Raw genomic sequence first — 16,389 nt, 5'->3', positions numbered from 1 at the left:
ATTGCCCAATTTGCATAATCCTCTGAATTTAATTCCTTGAAGAGGAGTTCCTGGAACTAATAATGCCTGTTACTTAAGGTCAAAATGCATCTTATGTCCGTATATGCTGATGATTACCCTCTGATAACTTGCATTTTCCAAAAAGAGGACTCCATATCTACATGTTTATGTAAACGAAACAGTTTGACTCTGCTTTGAACTTTAAAAGACAGTTTGGCATTCAGTGAGATATGCTCATTTTTCTCATGTCTGTGGCTGAAATGTGAAGCTACTCCTGGCAGCTGGTCAGCTTGGATTTGCATAAAGTGTAGGAAAAGCCTGGCTCCATTTAAAGGGAGCAATTTTCACCAATCAGTAACTCTCAAGATGACTAAACTCTATTTCTTCCAAAACAACAGTTGTGTTCCGAGTCTAAAAACGATACTATCCTACCCAACAGCGAGCACCCAAGTGTCCCTAATTGCCTCCTTTCTCCAACATACAACAACATGCCACTACAGCATAACACCCATTACCACCAATCCCTCACTCGAAACCACTGACTGGCAAAAACAGCATCCAATTATAGCTTCACATCGCAAAACTGTGCACTTCTTCTCCTGCAGGGTGTCCACTCATCCGCCACTGTGCACATCTGTCACATCGCTGGAAACTGAAATGAACCTGAGCCTCTTCATTCTTTCTTTCCCCAGCTTGAGCTCCGTGTGTAAACCTCTTTCATGAACAATGTTTACGCCACTTTGTATGAGAAAGAAAAGAAGGGAAGAATGGTGCTGTTGGAGCCATGACTGCGATAAAAGGCGCGCAGAGAGTGAGAAAACGTGCAATGCCGCGGAAGCTACAGCAAAACACTCTCCAAGAATAATGATGCGAGCTGTAAACACACCTGAGAGGAGACTTACAACGAGCTGTTTCTGCCTCAGTCTGTCGGCTCCTGAAGGTGGTTTGTTTGTGTGGACTTTTTTAAATCGACTATGTTGTTGTTTTCCACTGGAATATATTAAACTTCATCGATTGAAATTTGTTTTATAGCAGAGCATTATTCATTGCACAGCGTTGGCATCTGAATTGATTCTGTCAGAGTGAGACGGTCAATAAGTCTCCGGCCTCGAGGAGGGGTATAAGAAGAATGTGAATTCAATCTTAAATATTTCAAGCAAAGTAGAAGCAAGTTAAGTAAACTGCAGAGGCTTTAAAATAATGAGGGAACTTTAGTAGCTAAAAGATTTCTTGAGTACCTCTGAAAGCACCATCTTTAATTTAAGGAGAGATTACTTTAGTTCTCCTATGTAATCTTTCACTCTACATTTTTTTGTGTGTTTTATTCCAGGCTGTGTTTTCTTTGATAATTACAAACAATGGGATGATTAATTAGGGTTGTAAGTATCCTGCAACTCACAGGGCTGAAACCCAAACATGAACGTAGTCCCAAAGATGGCGTCCATTGGCGTCTGAAGAAGTGTAATCAACGTTTTCAACTAACTTTTGGCTAAAGAGGTGGATTTGGAGTTGAGGCCACCTGGCTAATACCTAAAACACATCCACCTGTTACTAAAACCAGCTCTGCCCTCATTATGTGTAATTATGCAGTTTTCAAATCTCCTGTGAGGCAATTTTAATTGGCTATGAAACAGAATGAAATTAATATTGCTGTCTTTTTATAGCCTAGAAATAGCAAACAAGAAGTAGGACTATTTATATGTAGGCGTTTTTAATGTCCGAAACCTCTGGTGGAGAGGTAGGTGCCTTTTTTTCCCCAACTCAGTCTCAGCAGATGTGTGTCTAACATGAGTCTGGTCCTGCTGGAGGTTTCTGCCTGTTAAAGGAAGTTTGTCCTTGCCACTGTAACTTGCTAAATGCTGCAAAGTGCTCTGCTCATGGTGGATTAAGATGAGATCAGACTGAGTCCTGTCTGCAAGATGGGACTGGATCTTATCCTGTCTTGATGTTGGGTCTTTATAGAGTACGGTCTAGACCTACACTGTTTGTAAAGAGTCTTTAGATAATGTTTGTTGTGATTTGGCACTTTATAAAATAAATATTGAGTGATTGAAGACAAAATCAGTGACAGACTTTGTCCAGAGGGGGCGCCAAAGATTAACACAAACTGAAAGTTCCTCACAGGAGCTTTAAGGGATAAGAAATCAGCTCTAGACTCTCCAAACTGTTTCTGAACCAGACTGTAAACATGTTTACTCTGCAGGCATTTTAAAATAGGCTCTAATGAGGTGTCCTTAGCTTTTTGAGCAGGCCCCTACTGGACACCAGAGGAACTGCACGTACACTTCATTTCACAACCCCTAAGGTTGCTCCTTGGGCTCAAACTGCGATATGAAAAAAGTGTGGCTACCCAAAGTAACTCCAGTCATCTCTGTGTTGATTTCCACTCGCTTCATTTTGCACTAGTAGCAAATATTTACCCAAATTTATTCTCTAACTCCAGGGCTTCACACTGAAGTTTATCCATAACAGAGGGCACCTTGAGAAGATGGGAGAGGAGGTCTGATGTGACTGGAAAAAGGTCCATGTGGGAGCCAGCTGTGTGTAACATTGTTGGTTTATATCCAGGACACGCAGGAGGGGGGCGACGCAGGAGTGGGGGACGGATCTTCTACTGTTTGATATTCTTTGGCACCTCCAGGCCTGTCAGTAAGGTGACCTGCACAAACACACAGAGCAAACACACACTGATGACTGAGGACACAGTGACACAGAATCACACCGGTGACAGAAAAGCCTGGCTGTGGTTTTAATTGAGGGAAACACATGGGACAGAGGGAGTTTTTTAAACACTTTACACACACTTGAGATGAAACATGATAGTGTCAGCTGCATTAACCCGAGCTGAATGAATGCTTCGTTTTTCTGAACCTTGTTGATGATATTTACTCCTCTGTATTTGTGCTGGTTTAGTTAAAGGCAGTTAAAAGCTAGGGTGCAGAGTTGGGTTTTAAAAGGACTCTTGAAGACCTTAATAGTGGGAGAGAATCAAATGGTGGCGGGAACAGATCTGTGCCCTGATTGGAAAAACTTTTTGTGCTTGATCTCTGGACAGATGTCAGGTTTTGGTCCGATGATCTCTGACACACATGAGGTGATGTGAGGACAGGAGCTCTGTGATGGAGGAGGGCTTCAAACCTTCCAGTGCCTCGTAGACACCCAACAGGATTTTTAAATTAAATTTGGCAGCCGGTGAAGTGTTACCTGTTGAAGGATTTACTCTTACTGTATGGTTTATTTCTTTACCACTCCCTCTGTCTCTTATTCTCCTCTATCTCGACCCAACTCGGTCAAGACAGATGGCTGTCTAACATGAGTCTGGTTCTGCTCGAGGTTTCTGCCTGTTAAAGGAAGTTTTTCCTCGCCGCTGTAACTAGCTAAATACTGTGAGCTGCAATGCTCATGGTGGATTAAGGTGGGGTGAGACTGAGTCCTACCCAGTCTTGGTGTTGGGTCTCTGTTCATAATTTGACATAGAGTGGTCTAGACCTCTTTTGTTTGTAAAAGCGTCTTGAGATAACGTTAGTTATTGGTAAAGTGACAAAGTAATTCTGCTGCTGTATTTTGGTCTAGTTTGAGACGGGATGAACAAGACTGAGTGATACCAAAGTGCAAAGAGTTGCAGTAATCGAGGTGGGAAGCACAGAGGCATGGCTTACTTATTCTAGGTCAGAAGAGCAGGGAATTGATCTGAGTTTGGAGATGTTTGGAGCTGCATGATTGATTTTTCTTTAACTTTAAACCTGAACAGAATATGACTCTGAGGTTTCTTGCTATGGATCTATAGAGGAGGCTAATGAGCTAAGATGAGAAGAAATACTACAAGTCAAATTATGTGTCCAGAAATAAAATAACTTCTGTTTTGTTCTTGTTAAGCTGGAGAAAATGTGCACAAATCTGATATGTAGATTTGTAGATCGTCTGCGTAACAGTGAAAAGAAATGTTGTGTTTTTCTATAAAGTGGCTGAGTAGAGGCAAATAGATGGAGAAGACCGAGTAGGGAACCTTGGGGGACACCACGGGGAACAGGGGCAGAAGAAGAAGTTGAGTTGCTCATTAAGAGGCTGAAAGATCTTGTTGGATATATATGAAGAAAAACAGTTAAAGGCAGAACCACGAACCCTTTAACCCAATACGTATTTCACATTATTCGTAAAACTTTCCTGTCACTCCAGTTTCACTCTAAACAATGCATCCTAGCCTCAGTCACACACACTCACCTGTACATTTCTGTTGAGGCTGACAGCGGGTACAAAGACCCCTTCCAGGCTCTCGAAGGCGGTGGGTCCGTGCTGCTGCTTGTTGACGAAGAAGGTCAGAGTGTGTTTGGTCAGATCCAGCAGGATGCCCACGGTCGCGCCCTTAGCGATGCCTCCCTCCGCCCTACTCACACACGAACACACACACAAAACAAGTGTTATTTATTTGATTAGTGGCCATGTACAATCCATCCATCATCTATAACACCTCAGGATAGGTTGGAGCCTATCCCGGCAGTGTACACCCTGTACAGGTAAGCAGGTTAGCCCACTTAAACAAACAGAGCAGGTCTAAGACCGACGTAGTCCCATTTTACAGACAGGACTCAGTCTGATCTCATCTTAATCCACCATGAGCAGAGCACTTTGCAGCATTTAGCAAGTTACAGTGGCAAGGACAAACTTCCTTTAACAGGCAGAAACCTCCAGCAGGACCAGACTCATGTTAGACACACATCTGCTGAGACCGAGTTGGAGAGAGGGATAGAGGGAGATGAAGAGAGAGAGAGATGATAGTGGTGAGATGGGTAGTAGTAGTTGTAGCAGTTGGAGTCTATGGCAGATACTTCGAGGAACCTAGGAGACAAGGGAGCTCAGGGACTCCAGAAAGGTCTATGGTTAGTAACTTTAATGGGACAGAGAGAGTTAAAGTAAGTCCAAGGTTGAGAGAAAGGATCCAAGTGTGTTTAAGCCATAGCAGCATAACTAAGAGCTGGTCCAAGCCTGAGCCAGCTCTAACTATAAGCTTTATCAAAAAAGGAAAGTTTTAAGCCTAATCTTAAAAGTAGAGAGGGTGTCTGCCTCGGGGGCCCTGACTGGTAGATGATTCCAAGGGAGAGGGGACTGATTACTGAAGGCTCGACCTCCCATACTACTTTTAGAGACTTTAGGTACAACGAGCAGGCTTGCATGCTGGGAGCGTAGTGTTCTAGGAATGTGCCTGACCATTAGAGGCAAACAAACATTCGTAAACAATCAGATGTTTTGGTTTTGCACAGAAGCCAAGTTTTGAAACCAACTCTACATACATGCATACAAAAATCGACATTTCTCCAAGCTACGTTCACAACCACTCGATGCCCGAGTGAGAGGCAGCACTCTGTGAAAAATTAAAGGAATCAATATGTTATGAATAACAACATGAAACACTGCCATGAGATGATAAATGAGACGTCAGTGAATAAATCTGCAGGCTGGGAGAACTTGAGGTTGAAGGAGAAGCATGAATTCAAAGAGTTTTCATATTTTCTGCTTTTTTCCTCCTGAAGAAAAGAGATTTTCCACTAAGATTAAAGTTTAATGAGTGTTTGATAGTTTGGCTGTGACACTCAGAGAGATGCTGAAGAGATGTTTTGATGTCTTCTTCTGCTGCTCCCCGATGTGTTTGTTCGTCGGTATTGTACGAAACCCCTGAGGTCCCACTGTCACCGTGTGTGCGCATCACTGCTGTGTGTGTGTGTGTGTGTGTGTGTGTGTGTGTGTGTGTGTGTGTGTGTGTGTGTGTGTGTGTGTGAGGGAGAGAGTTCCTGCTGAAAACATATCACTGAATGGAAACATGGAGCGTACTGCAGGAGGTCCGTCTCCTACTGTTTTTATTGACACATCAGCGCAGTGAGCAAATACGGTCAAAGGATGAGGACTCGTTTTTATGTGGCAAACAAGCTGGAAATTTTAAGTGGTTAATTTATTGGATATTAAATCATTTATGAAAGATATTTGAATCTGTGAAGCAAACTTTTCAGTTGCCAAATGGGGAAAAAAAACAAACTTTGCAAAGTGTAGAAACTTGATGAATTATTTGAGTGAAGTCTTAATTGATGCGGGACTTGCATTCAACTCCCTTAACAGTTTCACCTTTCATAATCAGCCATCAGGTCTGCAGTCTGAAACCTCAGTGAGTCAGAGATAAAAGGGATTATGATTAAAACGATGCAACAAGACTGCATTCATTAGCATTTTTTAAATTAATAGATCTGAGACGAATTTTTATAACCCGCAATTTAAAAGTTAGAGAAATATCCTGCACAACAAATCAGTTCACAGCAGAGTGCATGAATCTGATACTCTTGCATTTTAAGGGCTATTTCAGACTCACTCATTCTTTTGTTTACTTTGGAGACAAACCCAAGACAACTATTTTTGACCACACGTCATAGACGGTAACTGTGTCAGAAAAGAAGTGATGCTCCACTTCAATTCAATTCAATTCAAAACCTTTCTTTATTCCTGAAAGGACATTGAGATTTCCCTCATTTCCAATGCCACCAAGATCACAGGCACATCAGAACCAACAAAACAAACACATGATTTGATAAAGCTTATAGTTAGAGCTGGCTCAGGCTTAGACCAGCTCTTAGTTATGCTTCTATAGGCTTAGACTGCCGGGGAACTGACACACTGGGACCCTGTCTTTCCCTCTCTCTCCTCTCTCACCCCATCACTTACTTAATCTCTCCCTGACCCATTAAGGTTACTAACCATAGACCTTTCTGGAGTCCCTGAGTTCCCTTGTCTCGTAGGTTCCTCTGGATCTCTGCTGCTGTGGACGTGCCAGACTCCAGCGGCTACAACTACTACTACCCATCTCATCACTATCATCTCTCTCTCTCTTCATCTTCCTCTATCCCTCTCTCCAACACCGTCTCAGCAGATGTGTGTCTAACATGAGTCTGGTCCTGCTGGAGGTTTCTGCCTGTTAAAGGAAGTTTGTCCTTGCCGCTGTAACTTGCTAAATGCTGCAAAGTGCTCTGCTCATGGTGGATTAAGATGAGATCAGACTGAGTCCTGTGATCAAAGTCTTAAACTCTACAGAAGAGGGAATAGATATCAACTTTAAAGTCTGTTGGAGGGTATTCAATGATTTAGGGGCATCAATGGAGAATGCTGACCTACAGAGTTTAGCATAAACTTGAGGGGCCTTCAGAACGAGCTAATCAGAAGAGCAAGGATCCATAATGCCACTCCAACAAGTTTTCAGTGTAGGTGGGTAGCTTTCCAGTAAGGGTTTTAAAACTATGCAAATTCCTGTGTTTGTTTCACCTCTGCTCAAGGGAAGGCCAAGCAGCCTTCACACTAAGCCAAACCTGCACCCCATGTGAGAGCACTTACTGTTGCACCTAGCTGTGACTATTTGTAGGTGTAATAAAACCAGGGAAAGGTGCTCTCTGTTGTCTGCTGTTGGTCTCCTGATGTTTGTTGTATGTTTTCATTGATTACCACCACTCTGATGAATCTAATGAAGAGTTTAAGCTGTCTTTTAATTGGAAAAAACCTGCATATTAAGAGAAAACAGACTTTTCCTATCCCATAAGGCTTGTTTTATGGGAATAATGTGATGCAAACGGTTGTTAAACCACATTTATGAAAGTATGAGTAATCATCTAAGTTATTGAAAAAAAACCCTGCTTTGCTTTCTCACTCAGCATGCCTACGTTTAAAGTGTTGGATGGAGGCCTGGACATAATGGCCGTGCTTTCACACCATTTTGATGCAGTCAGACGAAGCTTAAGCGATAAGCTGCCTTTGGATTGATTGGTGTTGGAAAAAAACTGCTTGATGACTCACTTTGGATTCAGGAGGGACTCAGGTGTTGCGTTACAGACGAAGAGCAGCTGACTGGCAGTTATAGATCATATATACTTGTCTATTTATTGCACTTATTGTTCAACACGTTGCATATATTTTTCATGTTGTGCAGGCTTCCATTGAGTCTCCAGAAACACACACCTACCTGTTAGTGTGGGAGTTGTTGTGCATGAACCAGGAGCGGTTGTTGTCCACATACATGGCCCACGCTTTGTCGTCTTTCCCGAGCATCATGTCTTTCATGGTGTTGATCCTCGCCACGCCGAACGCAGGGTCCGGATGGTTATCGTAGCGATCGATGCAGACCTCCCAGTAGTGAGTGCCCTGAGATTTGAAAATAGACAAAATCAATCCATGAGTGAAAAAAGGCTACAAACTTGTGACATGACCCGGAGAAGAAATCAATAACAGATCAGACGAGTCTGGATGGATCGTGTGTGTTTACTTTGGAAAAAGCAGCAGTTCCCAGAACCACGCGGTCATCGTAGCTGTTACAGGAGACAGTGTGGTTTTCATTGGTCAGAACGATGTCCCGGTGAGCTGTGGTGGGGTCAAAGGTGAACCATGCCACTGCAGGAAGGAGAAACACACAGTCTGACAAATGTATGTTTTGATTTTGTTATCGAGACGATGACAATACAATAAAACATTAGTGGCCGACCGCTGGACATTCAAAATCCATGTTTCCCCCACTGTGCGTCTAATCTTAAAGATAAAAAGTGATGCATTCCTGTGACAGGCTGAGTTATTATTTGAGAGGCACAGTGTTAGCTCAGTCACTACCTTCAGCAGGTGTGCTGTATGAACCAGCTCTCCCCACCTCCATGCATCTGTCTCATCTTCATTGAGGATTTTTACCCCCGGGGTGCGTTAGTGACAAAAACACAACCGGGGGACGTCTGTTTAATGTTTGATGTTTGCTGTTTTTGCCGCCTTTACTGTAAAAAGCTCTGCATCTAGAGCTTGGTTTAATCCAGTTTGGTGATTTATTAAGTTTTGATCAACTCCTAGTCATCAAAGATGCAGATGCATTTCAGAGTGCCATGAACTGACTGTCTGTCTGTCTGTCCAGTGCGCCTGTCACTGCAAGTATATTGAGGGACCGTCGTAAATGTGCAATACAGTCCTTTCATGGCATTTTTCTATGAATCAAGAGAATCAAAATACAGTCACAGTGGTCACATCAAGAATGTTTTCTTTTCCCCCCTTTTATTTATCTATTCTTTCTTGTTTTTATTTATTTATTTATTTATTTTCGTAGTTATCAATTTTACTAACTGTTGAACTGTATGTATTTATACTTATGTATGTTCTGTGTCTGCTTGTAATAATAAGACGGTCGCTAATGGACAACTACCTTAAGAAGCTTGGAGGGTGAGGGTTGGCAGGGTAATGGGGATTTATTTTCTATTGTTTTGTTTGTCTTGTTTTTCTGTTTAATTGGGGATTTTTGTTCTATTCTATGTAGATACTCTGACTTATTCTCACTCTGGTGTGACATCTTTTTGTACTGTCTGCAAAAATCTAATAAAAAGATATGGGAAAAAAAGAACATTTTCTTTTGAATTTTTTGTAGGGACAGGCTGAATGATTTAACTTAAGATATTACATAAGCAAAAGTGTTAAAGGAGTGAAATGTTGACGATTTTAACATATGGTATAACCCTGTTACCGATATCTGATCGACTACATTCATTATTTGAGGAGTGAAGATGTTTCAGCAAAAATTAAAGACTAAAATGTTTTGTGTTTCCATCGACTAAAACTAGACTAAAACTATACAGGGCTGAAAAGACTAAAATGAGACTAAAGCTAACAGGCAATTTCATCTAAAGACTAAGACTAAATCTAAAATAGCCGCCAAAATTAATACTGCAGTCCTTGAGACCATAACATCATTAAAACCAAGACCTCCAACATCCTGCAAAGCTCAAGTGTCCTCTTCCTCAAGTAAGTAAGTCCTCACAAAGATGGATACACGAGTGCACACACACACACACACACACACACACACACACACACACACACACACAAGCATCTGGGGCACATTTACTACCCAGGCCCGAGGACAGACGTGCTCCATCTTTGAGCAACAACCTCATGTTGCCTCCCTGAATGAGCCGTCACACATCCAATATTTACTCACACAATTACACCAACAATCCTGAAAACCTCAAATCACTGTTTGTTTTGCAGCCTTTGTTTTTTCTTTTTTTTACATGTCATGCCAACAGGAGTCACATCCCATAATTTCCCTCCCCCTTATAACTGAACGGAGAAGCTAGAGTGCCGAAGGAGGAAGAGAATGAGGGAACAATGTCTGGAGAGGGAGAGAGAGAAAAGAGGGCGAGGAGGCAGAAAGAATAACAGTGGAGAAAAGGAAACAGAGGGCACGAAGGGATGAACAGTTATCAGTCAGAAAACAGACAAATGCCCATTGTTACTGCAGCTGAGTGTGTGTGTGTGTGCGTGTGTGTGTGTGTGAATGTGGGAAAACTCTTCATTCTCATCCCACTGCTGTTTTTTGGAAGATTTTGCCATTGTCCCCTTCTCCCCTTTTTCTCCTCCACCCTCTTCTCTTCGTCTCCATCCGCATTTCTATTCCTCTCCACCTTCCTATCACTTTTTCCTTCCTCCTTTTTCTACCCTTTCCTTTTTTCCTTTCCTTTCCTTTAAACTTGTGAAATCCCTCCCTTCTTTTTTCCCTTTTTACTCTTTTCCTTTCTTTCCTCTCCTTCAATACCATTTCCACATTTTCCTTTCACATTGCCTCTCCTTCCATTTACTCTTCTTTCCCTTCCTTCCTTCTTTCCTTATCTCTTCTCTTTTCTTTTCATTTATTTCCTTCATTACTGTCCTCCTTTTTTCCGTATTTCCCTTTTCTCATTGCCTCCTCTCCTCCTTCCATTTGCTCTTCTTTCCCTTCCTTATCTCCTTTCTTTTCTTTTCCTTCCCTCATTTCCACCATTCCCTTGTACTTTGTTTTATTCCATTTCTTTCTTTCGTATTCTTCCTTTGTTAATACTTCTCATTTCATTCCTTTCTTCTTCTCAACTTTTGTTTCCCTCTCTCTTCTTTCTTCTCAGTGTTCACCTCTTTCCTCACTTTGTTTCCTGACATGTCCTCTTCTTTCTTCTCTTTAGTACTCTTCTCATGTCTTCTGAAATTCTCACTTTCACTTCCTTTTCTCTCCCATTCTTCTTCAACTCTCTTGATAAACAACCTGTTCACCTTTTTCTCCCCCTTAAACTTATTTTGTGTATATATGTGTTTATTTTGTTTACATGAGTTAAAACCTGTTTTTACATTACAATGTCATTTAGCAGACGGAAAAGCCATCATAAACTATGAAAATATTAAATGCAGAGTTTTAAAATAAGGAAGCTGAGAATCAACCAAATGTACTAGGCGTCTAAATGGAAATTGAAATTCTGACCAACCGACTAGTCTTAAGGTAAGAAAACACTTTATTTAGCATTTATTAAACATGGGATCATGAAGTCTGCAGGTGACAAGGTAGTTTGCCAAGTGTGGCTACCATTAGCAGAGCTAGCACCACCAGCTGTCGGTTCTCCTTCCCTTTAATGTCCACATGTCTTTGCTGAGTCAGTGATCTTTTTTTAATCTCTTCTTAAAACTTACTTTTATCGTCAAGCCTTTCCTGATATTATCTGAATTGTATTTTATTTTATTTGAGTTTATACCATTTTGTATAACCCGACCCGGATCCTTAGGTCAGCAGGTGGAAGACTTTTAACCATACCCAGAGTCAAATCAAAGTCTGGTGATGGGGCCTTCAGCTACTGTGGTCCTTCTCTTTGGAACAAACTGCCTGCTGACCTAAGGTCCATAATAACTGTCTCTACTTTTAAAAAAAAACTCAAAACATATTCATTTTTCCAGAGTGTATGAATTATATAAAGACTGTTGTGACTGGATGCATGTGCAGCAAAACTTGCTCTTTGTTTTATTGCTGTTTGCTGTATGTTGGGTGTATCTTTCTCTATAAGTCTTTTAAAAATGTGTTTTATTTCTTTATCTTGCCATTTGTAACTTGGTTTTGAAAGTCCTCTATTAATAAAATTATAATTATTATTTATTATTATTCATTGACCGGTTGAGTAGTTATGTAAAAGTTGAACCTGACACAGCCTACATTCAACTTTATCTCACACCACACTATGAGAGGCCATCTGTCATTGGTGCTTGTTTACATCCAGGTAGTAGAGCTTTGGGGCATTATGGCAGTAGCTATTAACTGGAGTTACAACCGTGGATAGTAGTGAGTGGCTGCTCTACAGCTTAGACACAACACACAGTATGCTCAACATTTTAAGCCTACTATAGTATGAATATTCTGAATTAATTTAACTGACCAGCAAGTTTGACAACATTTAAATCATCAGTCTACTGAGCGTGCACATCCCTCGTGTAAAATTAAAGGTATTGAGTGACATTTTTCTTATCTAGACAGGCAGTTGTCTTGAAGCCACTGTGTGCCAAAATAAAGAGTAGGTAGCAAAACACACACAGCCACACACACACACGGACACACACTACCTACCATCTGAGGTCTTGAGCACCACCGTCTTGCTGTACGGCCCCACGCCGACGACGTTGTAAGCTTTCACTCTGGCATTGTAGGAGCTGTTAAAATGGAGGCCATCCACCGTGCACACTGTCTCCTTCCCCACGTATACCTCCTGGGGGCACACACACACACACACACATACACACACAAACACACACAAGGACACATTATGTTGGCATCATTATGAATGCAGATTAAGTGCAAACACGTGTATGTTTGCTGCTTAAACACTCGAAGATGCATGCATGGACTCAAGGGTTAGTAGAGAGAGAGAGGGATAAGAGCTGTGCACATGCACTTGAAATGCATGTTTGCTGATGACACACATATTCAACCAAGCACACACACACACACACACACATACGCACACACACACACACTACCATCTGGCTTTAGTTTGAGTTAAGCAGCATATGGATTGTTAACAATAAAGTAAAAAATAAATACCATACTGCATTTGTTATTAGATTCATGTCATGCTAGCATTAAGCTCTGTACTCTATTGCATGTACTCTTCTCAGTGTGCGTTATTGTGAAGCACTGACCCTGTACTGTCCACCGTTCCCGTCATCCAGCTCCAGGATGTAGCCCTCGATGGGGCTGGTAGGTGGTGCAGTTACCCTCCAGGCCAGCGTGGCGCTGTTGTTCCTCGTGCAGCACTTCTCCAGCTGCAGGAGAGGAGCTGCCGGCACCGACAGTCCGGACTCCACTGCTGGGCGAAACAAAAGAGATGGATAAGAAGTATGGGGTTGTAACTTGGGGGGTAGGGATGGTGGAGGAGATGAGAAGGGAGATGAAAGGGTGGATGAAGGAGGAGAAACAGGAGAACAAACAGGGTGATGTCGTCAGCTGGCTGGCTGCCTTTAAAACCGACAGAGGGGAAAGAAAGAGAGAGGAGCTTTAATGCGGATCTAGTGGGAAATGAAAAACAGAGCCTTAAAGGTGAATGAGCTCCAGGTTCATTTAGAGGGCAACAGCTGGGAATCAGTGGAGTCTTTAAGTAGGCCATGTGAGGACATTATACCCCTATGGAGGCAGCAGTGCAAAGGGTTAGACTGATATCATCTCCGAAGACGAGCAGATGTTGGATGTTTAATAAATGAAACACAACTCTGAGTGTTTCTGTCCGTTAATTCCCCTGCAAAGTATTTAAGCAACTTCATGATGACAAATTTTTAAAATTCAAACTCCCAGTTGGAAGTAAGACTGATGTAAGAGCTTTGAATTAATTAAAAGCTTAAGTGGGGGGCTGGATCCTCTCAGCTGGTAGAGTATTTAAGAGACAAACCAGCAGTAAATCAGAGGATTGTTGAATGGAAATGGAGACATATCCGTCTAACCCTTTGGTGGTAAAACTTGAAACCACACTCCAAAACAAACACACAAACAGAAGAACCAGGGTACAATGAGTACTGGACACACATGTGAGATTCTGAAGGTGATCATCTCCGAATTCGGTGCGTGATTTTTCCATATATATCATAGTAGTGAGGAGACGGGGAAGGCAGCAGTCAGGACAAAGGGAGGAACCTAGCAGGGTCGATTTGGTTTCAGTTTATCATCTTTAAAGGTGACATATCACGCTTTTTTCATCAATATATATTGGTCTAAGAGGTCCCCAAAACATGTCTTTAAAGTTTATGCTCAAAAAAACACTTTGAAATCAGATTTTGGCATGCCTGAAAAGCCCTCTTCTTCAGTCCTCCTCAGAACACTCTGTTTTCTCTCTGACCACGCCCCCTCAGGAAGTGGGTGTGGCCTCGGCTGTCCACTAGATCTTCAAATCTGCAGGCCTGGGGAGTAAAACCGACCTCTACAGCAGGACCTTTCTGAAGGATTGGTCACAGATTTAGTGTTTCTTGTTGTTTTATTTGTCAGTATGTCGACGTGTGTCTTGGTACACAGCTACAGCTATGAACATGTAGCTATGTGGCTATGCTAACTAGCGCTAGCACTTATCCATGACAAATAAAAATCATCCACTAGATCTTCAAATCTGCAGACGTGTGGAGTAAAACCGACCTCTGCCAGAAAGGCAGCGGGACCTTTTCTGAAGGATTGGTCACAGATTTAGTGTTTTTTGTTGTTTTATTTGTCAGTATGTCGACGTGTGTCTTGGTATACAGCTACAGCTACAAACATGTAGCTATGTAGCTATGCTAACTAGCGCTAGCATTTATCCATGATAAATAAAAATCATCCACTAGATCTTCAAATCTGCAGACGTGGGGAGTAAAACCGACCTTTGTGTTTATTAAGACAGCCTACAACTAGCATGCCTCCCTCCTAAGCTCCTTGTTAGCACACATTTGTGCAGGTAATGAAAAACGGAGGGGGGATTCAGTATTATTTTATACAGTCTATGGGCTGAACAAGCTCCGAGCTCTGACTCCGTGACAGACCGGATATTGTTGTTACGTAACAAAAACACGGAAGTCTGAAACGGCTCGTTTCACACACATTTACAGAAAGGTGGAGAAATCAAAACAGGGGCAGAATGGATTTTTTTCATTCTCGGGGGGTTTCTAGACATGCCAGGGAAACATATTTCAGGTAGAGAACCATTAAAAAGTCCATTTTGCATGATATGTCACCTCTAATGTTAATATTCTCAGCATTTGGAGCCAAATAATTCTTTGATTCATGTCCAAACACAAGATAATGCCATGAAAACTCTTATTGGGCAACTTGTAACCAAATTGTCATTATTCACAGTGTAATAGGTGGAGTACTAAGTAACTTTGGACTAGCATGGGGAGCAGAGAGCTGCTTTAGGCAACACATTTCTTCCACTGAACTAGTCTGTAAATCTGCCCTTCATTGGAGACAACCTGAGGAAACAGGAATCATGCACAGGAGGGAGACCAGATAGATGCTATGGGACAAAAAAAGACCAGTGAGTTTCCAACCAGAATGGCCGTGAGGACTTCCAGGGACTGAGGGAGAAGGACGAAGGAGGGAGTGACGAAATCAACTCAGGGGGGAAGGTAACATAGGTTTACATTGAAAAGTCTCTGAAATACCTCCGGGGCTCTCTGCCTCCATGTCAGCCTCATCACTGCCTGCTGCCTGCATTTGTTTCAATAACGGAATCTCCTGTAAATCTGGAAATATGACGTTGGTTTGGAGGTTTTAATACAAGAGCACGTGGACAGAAGATGGCTTTAAAGCAGGTGAGACCAGCAGATAAATTGAGGTTGATGGCATTCAAATTCAAATGCTAGAATGGGATCTATCAATTGAATGACAAACAGTGGGAAAAGTCACGTTTTATGCACTCCACAAGTTGTGAATCTTCCTTATCCCAGGGAGAAACGTCTTTAATGGGGTTTATATGCAACAAAATGAATACCTCATTATTATTTTAATGTTTGTCACACTCTTAAAACTCAAAGAAAATCTCTTAGGTATTTAGAAAGATTGAGAAAACACAGAAGTTTTATAAATGTATAATAAGGTATCATCTGCAAATACACATATTCACTGTAAAATGGGGAAAGAAAGGCTGCAACAAGGAGAGAGAACCAGGGCCTGTGTCCACTAAACACGTTTTTTTGTGCTGGCAGTGCAGTTTCAGCAGTTTCATCATTGTTCCCTCTTACAGACATGACTCAGTCTTATCCCATCTTAATCTTAAGTCCTTACCTAGTTACAGTGGCAAGGAAAAACTTCCTTTAACAGGCAGAAACCTTGAGCAGAACCAGACTCATGTTAGACAGACATGTCTCCTGCTTTTTGTCATTACACTCTAAGTTCAAGGTAGTGCAACTTTTCTATTTTGTCCTTGAATGTCCTTGAATGAAAGCAAATATTAAGCATACAAAACCTTTCTGGAGTCCCTGAGCTCCCTTGTCTTGTAGGTTCCTCTGGATCTCTGCCGTAGGCGTCTCACCTCTATCCATCTCTCTCTCTCTCTTTCTTCATCTCATCTATCCCTATCAACTCAAAATAAC

General features: G+C 41.8%; 1 protein-coding gene across 1 annotated transcript in view; it reads right to left on the bottom strand.

Annotated features, from left to right (window-relative positions):
• Positions 1-2,202: 2,202 nt before the first annotated feature.
• Positions 2,203-16,389, bottom strand: part of LOC117823642 (E3 ubiquitin-protein ligase TRIM9) — a 92,484-nt gene continuing 78,297 nt past the window's right edge. The window contains exons 7-12 of the mRNA XM_034698869.1: positions 12,982-13,148; positions 12,410-12,548; positions 8,291-8,415; positions 7,991-8,169; positions 4,222-4,384; positions 2,203-2,659 (exon numbers count right to left, since the gene is read on the bottom strand). Coding sequence (XP_034554760.1) covers positions 2,612-2,659; positions 4,222-4,384; positions 7,991-8,169; positions 8,291-8,415; positions 12,410-12,548; positions 12,982-13,148 — 821 coding nt within the window. The 3' untranslated portion in view covers positions 2,203-2,611. The remainder of the gene's footprint in view (positions 2,660-4,221; positions 4,385-7,990; positions 8,170-8,290; positions 8,416-12,409; positions 12,549-12,981; positions 13,149-16,389) is intronic.

This window comes from Notolabrus celidotus, chromosome 13, assembly GCF_009762535.1.
Source record: "Notolabrus celidotus isolate fNotCel1 chromosome 13, fNotCel1.pri, whole genome shotgun sequence".
In the NCBI taxonomy this organism is placed as follows: domain Eukaryota; kingdom Metazoa; phylum Chordata; class Actinopteri; order Labriformes; family Labridae; genus Notolabrus; species Notolabrus celidotus.
This window is presented reverse-complemented; position numbering and strand designations above follow the sequence as displayed.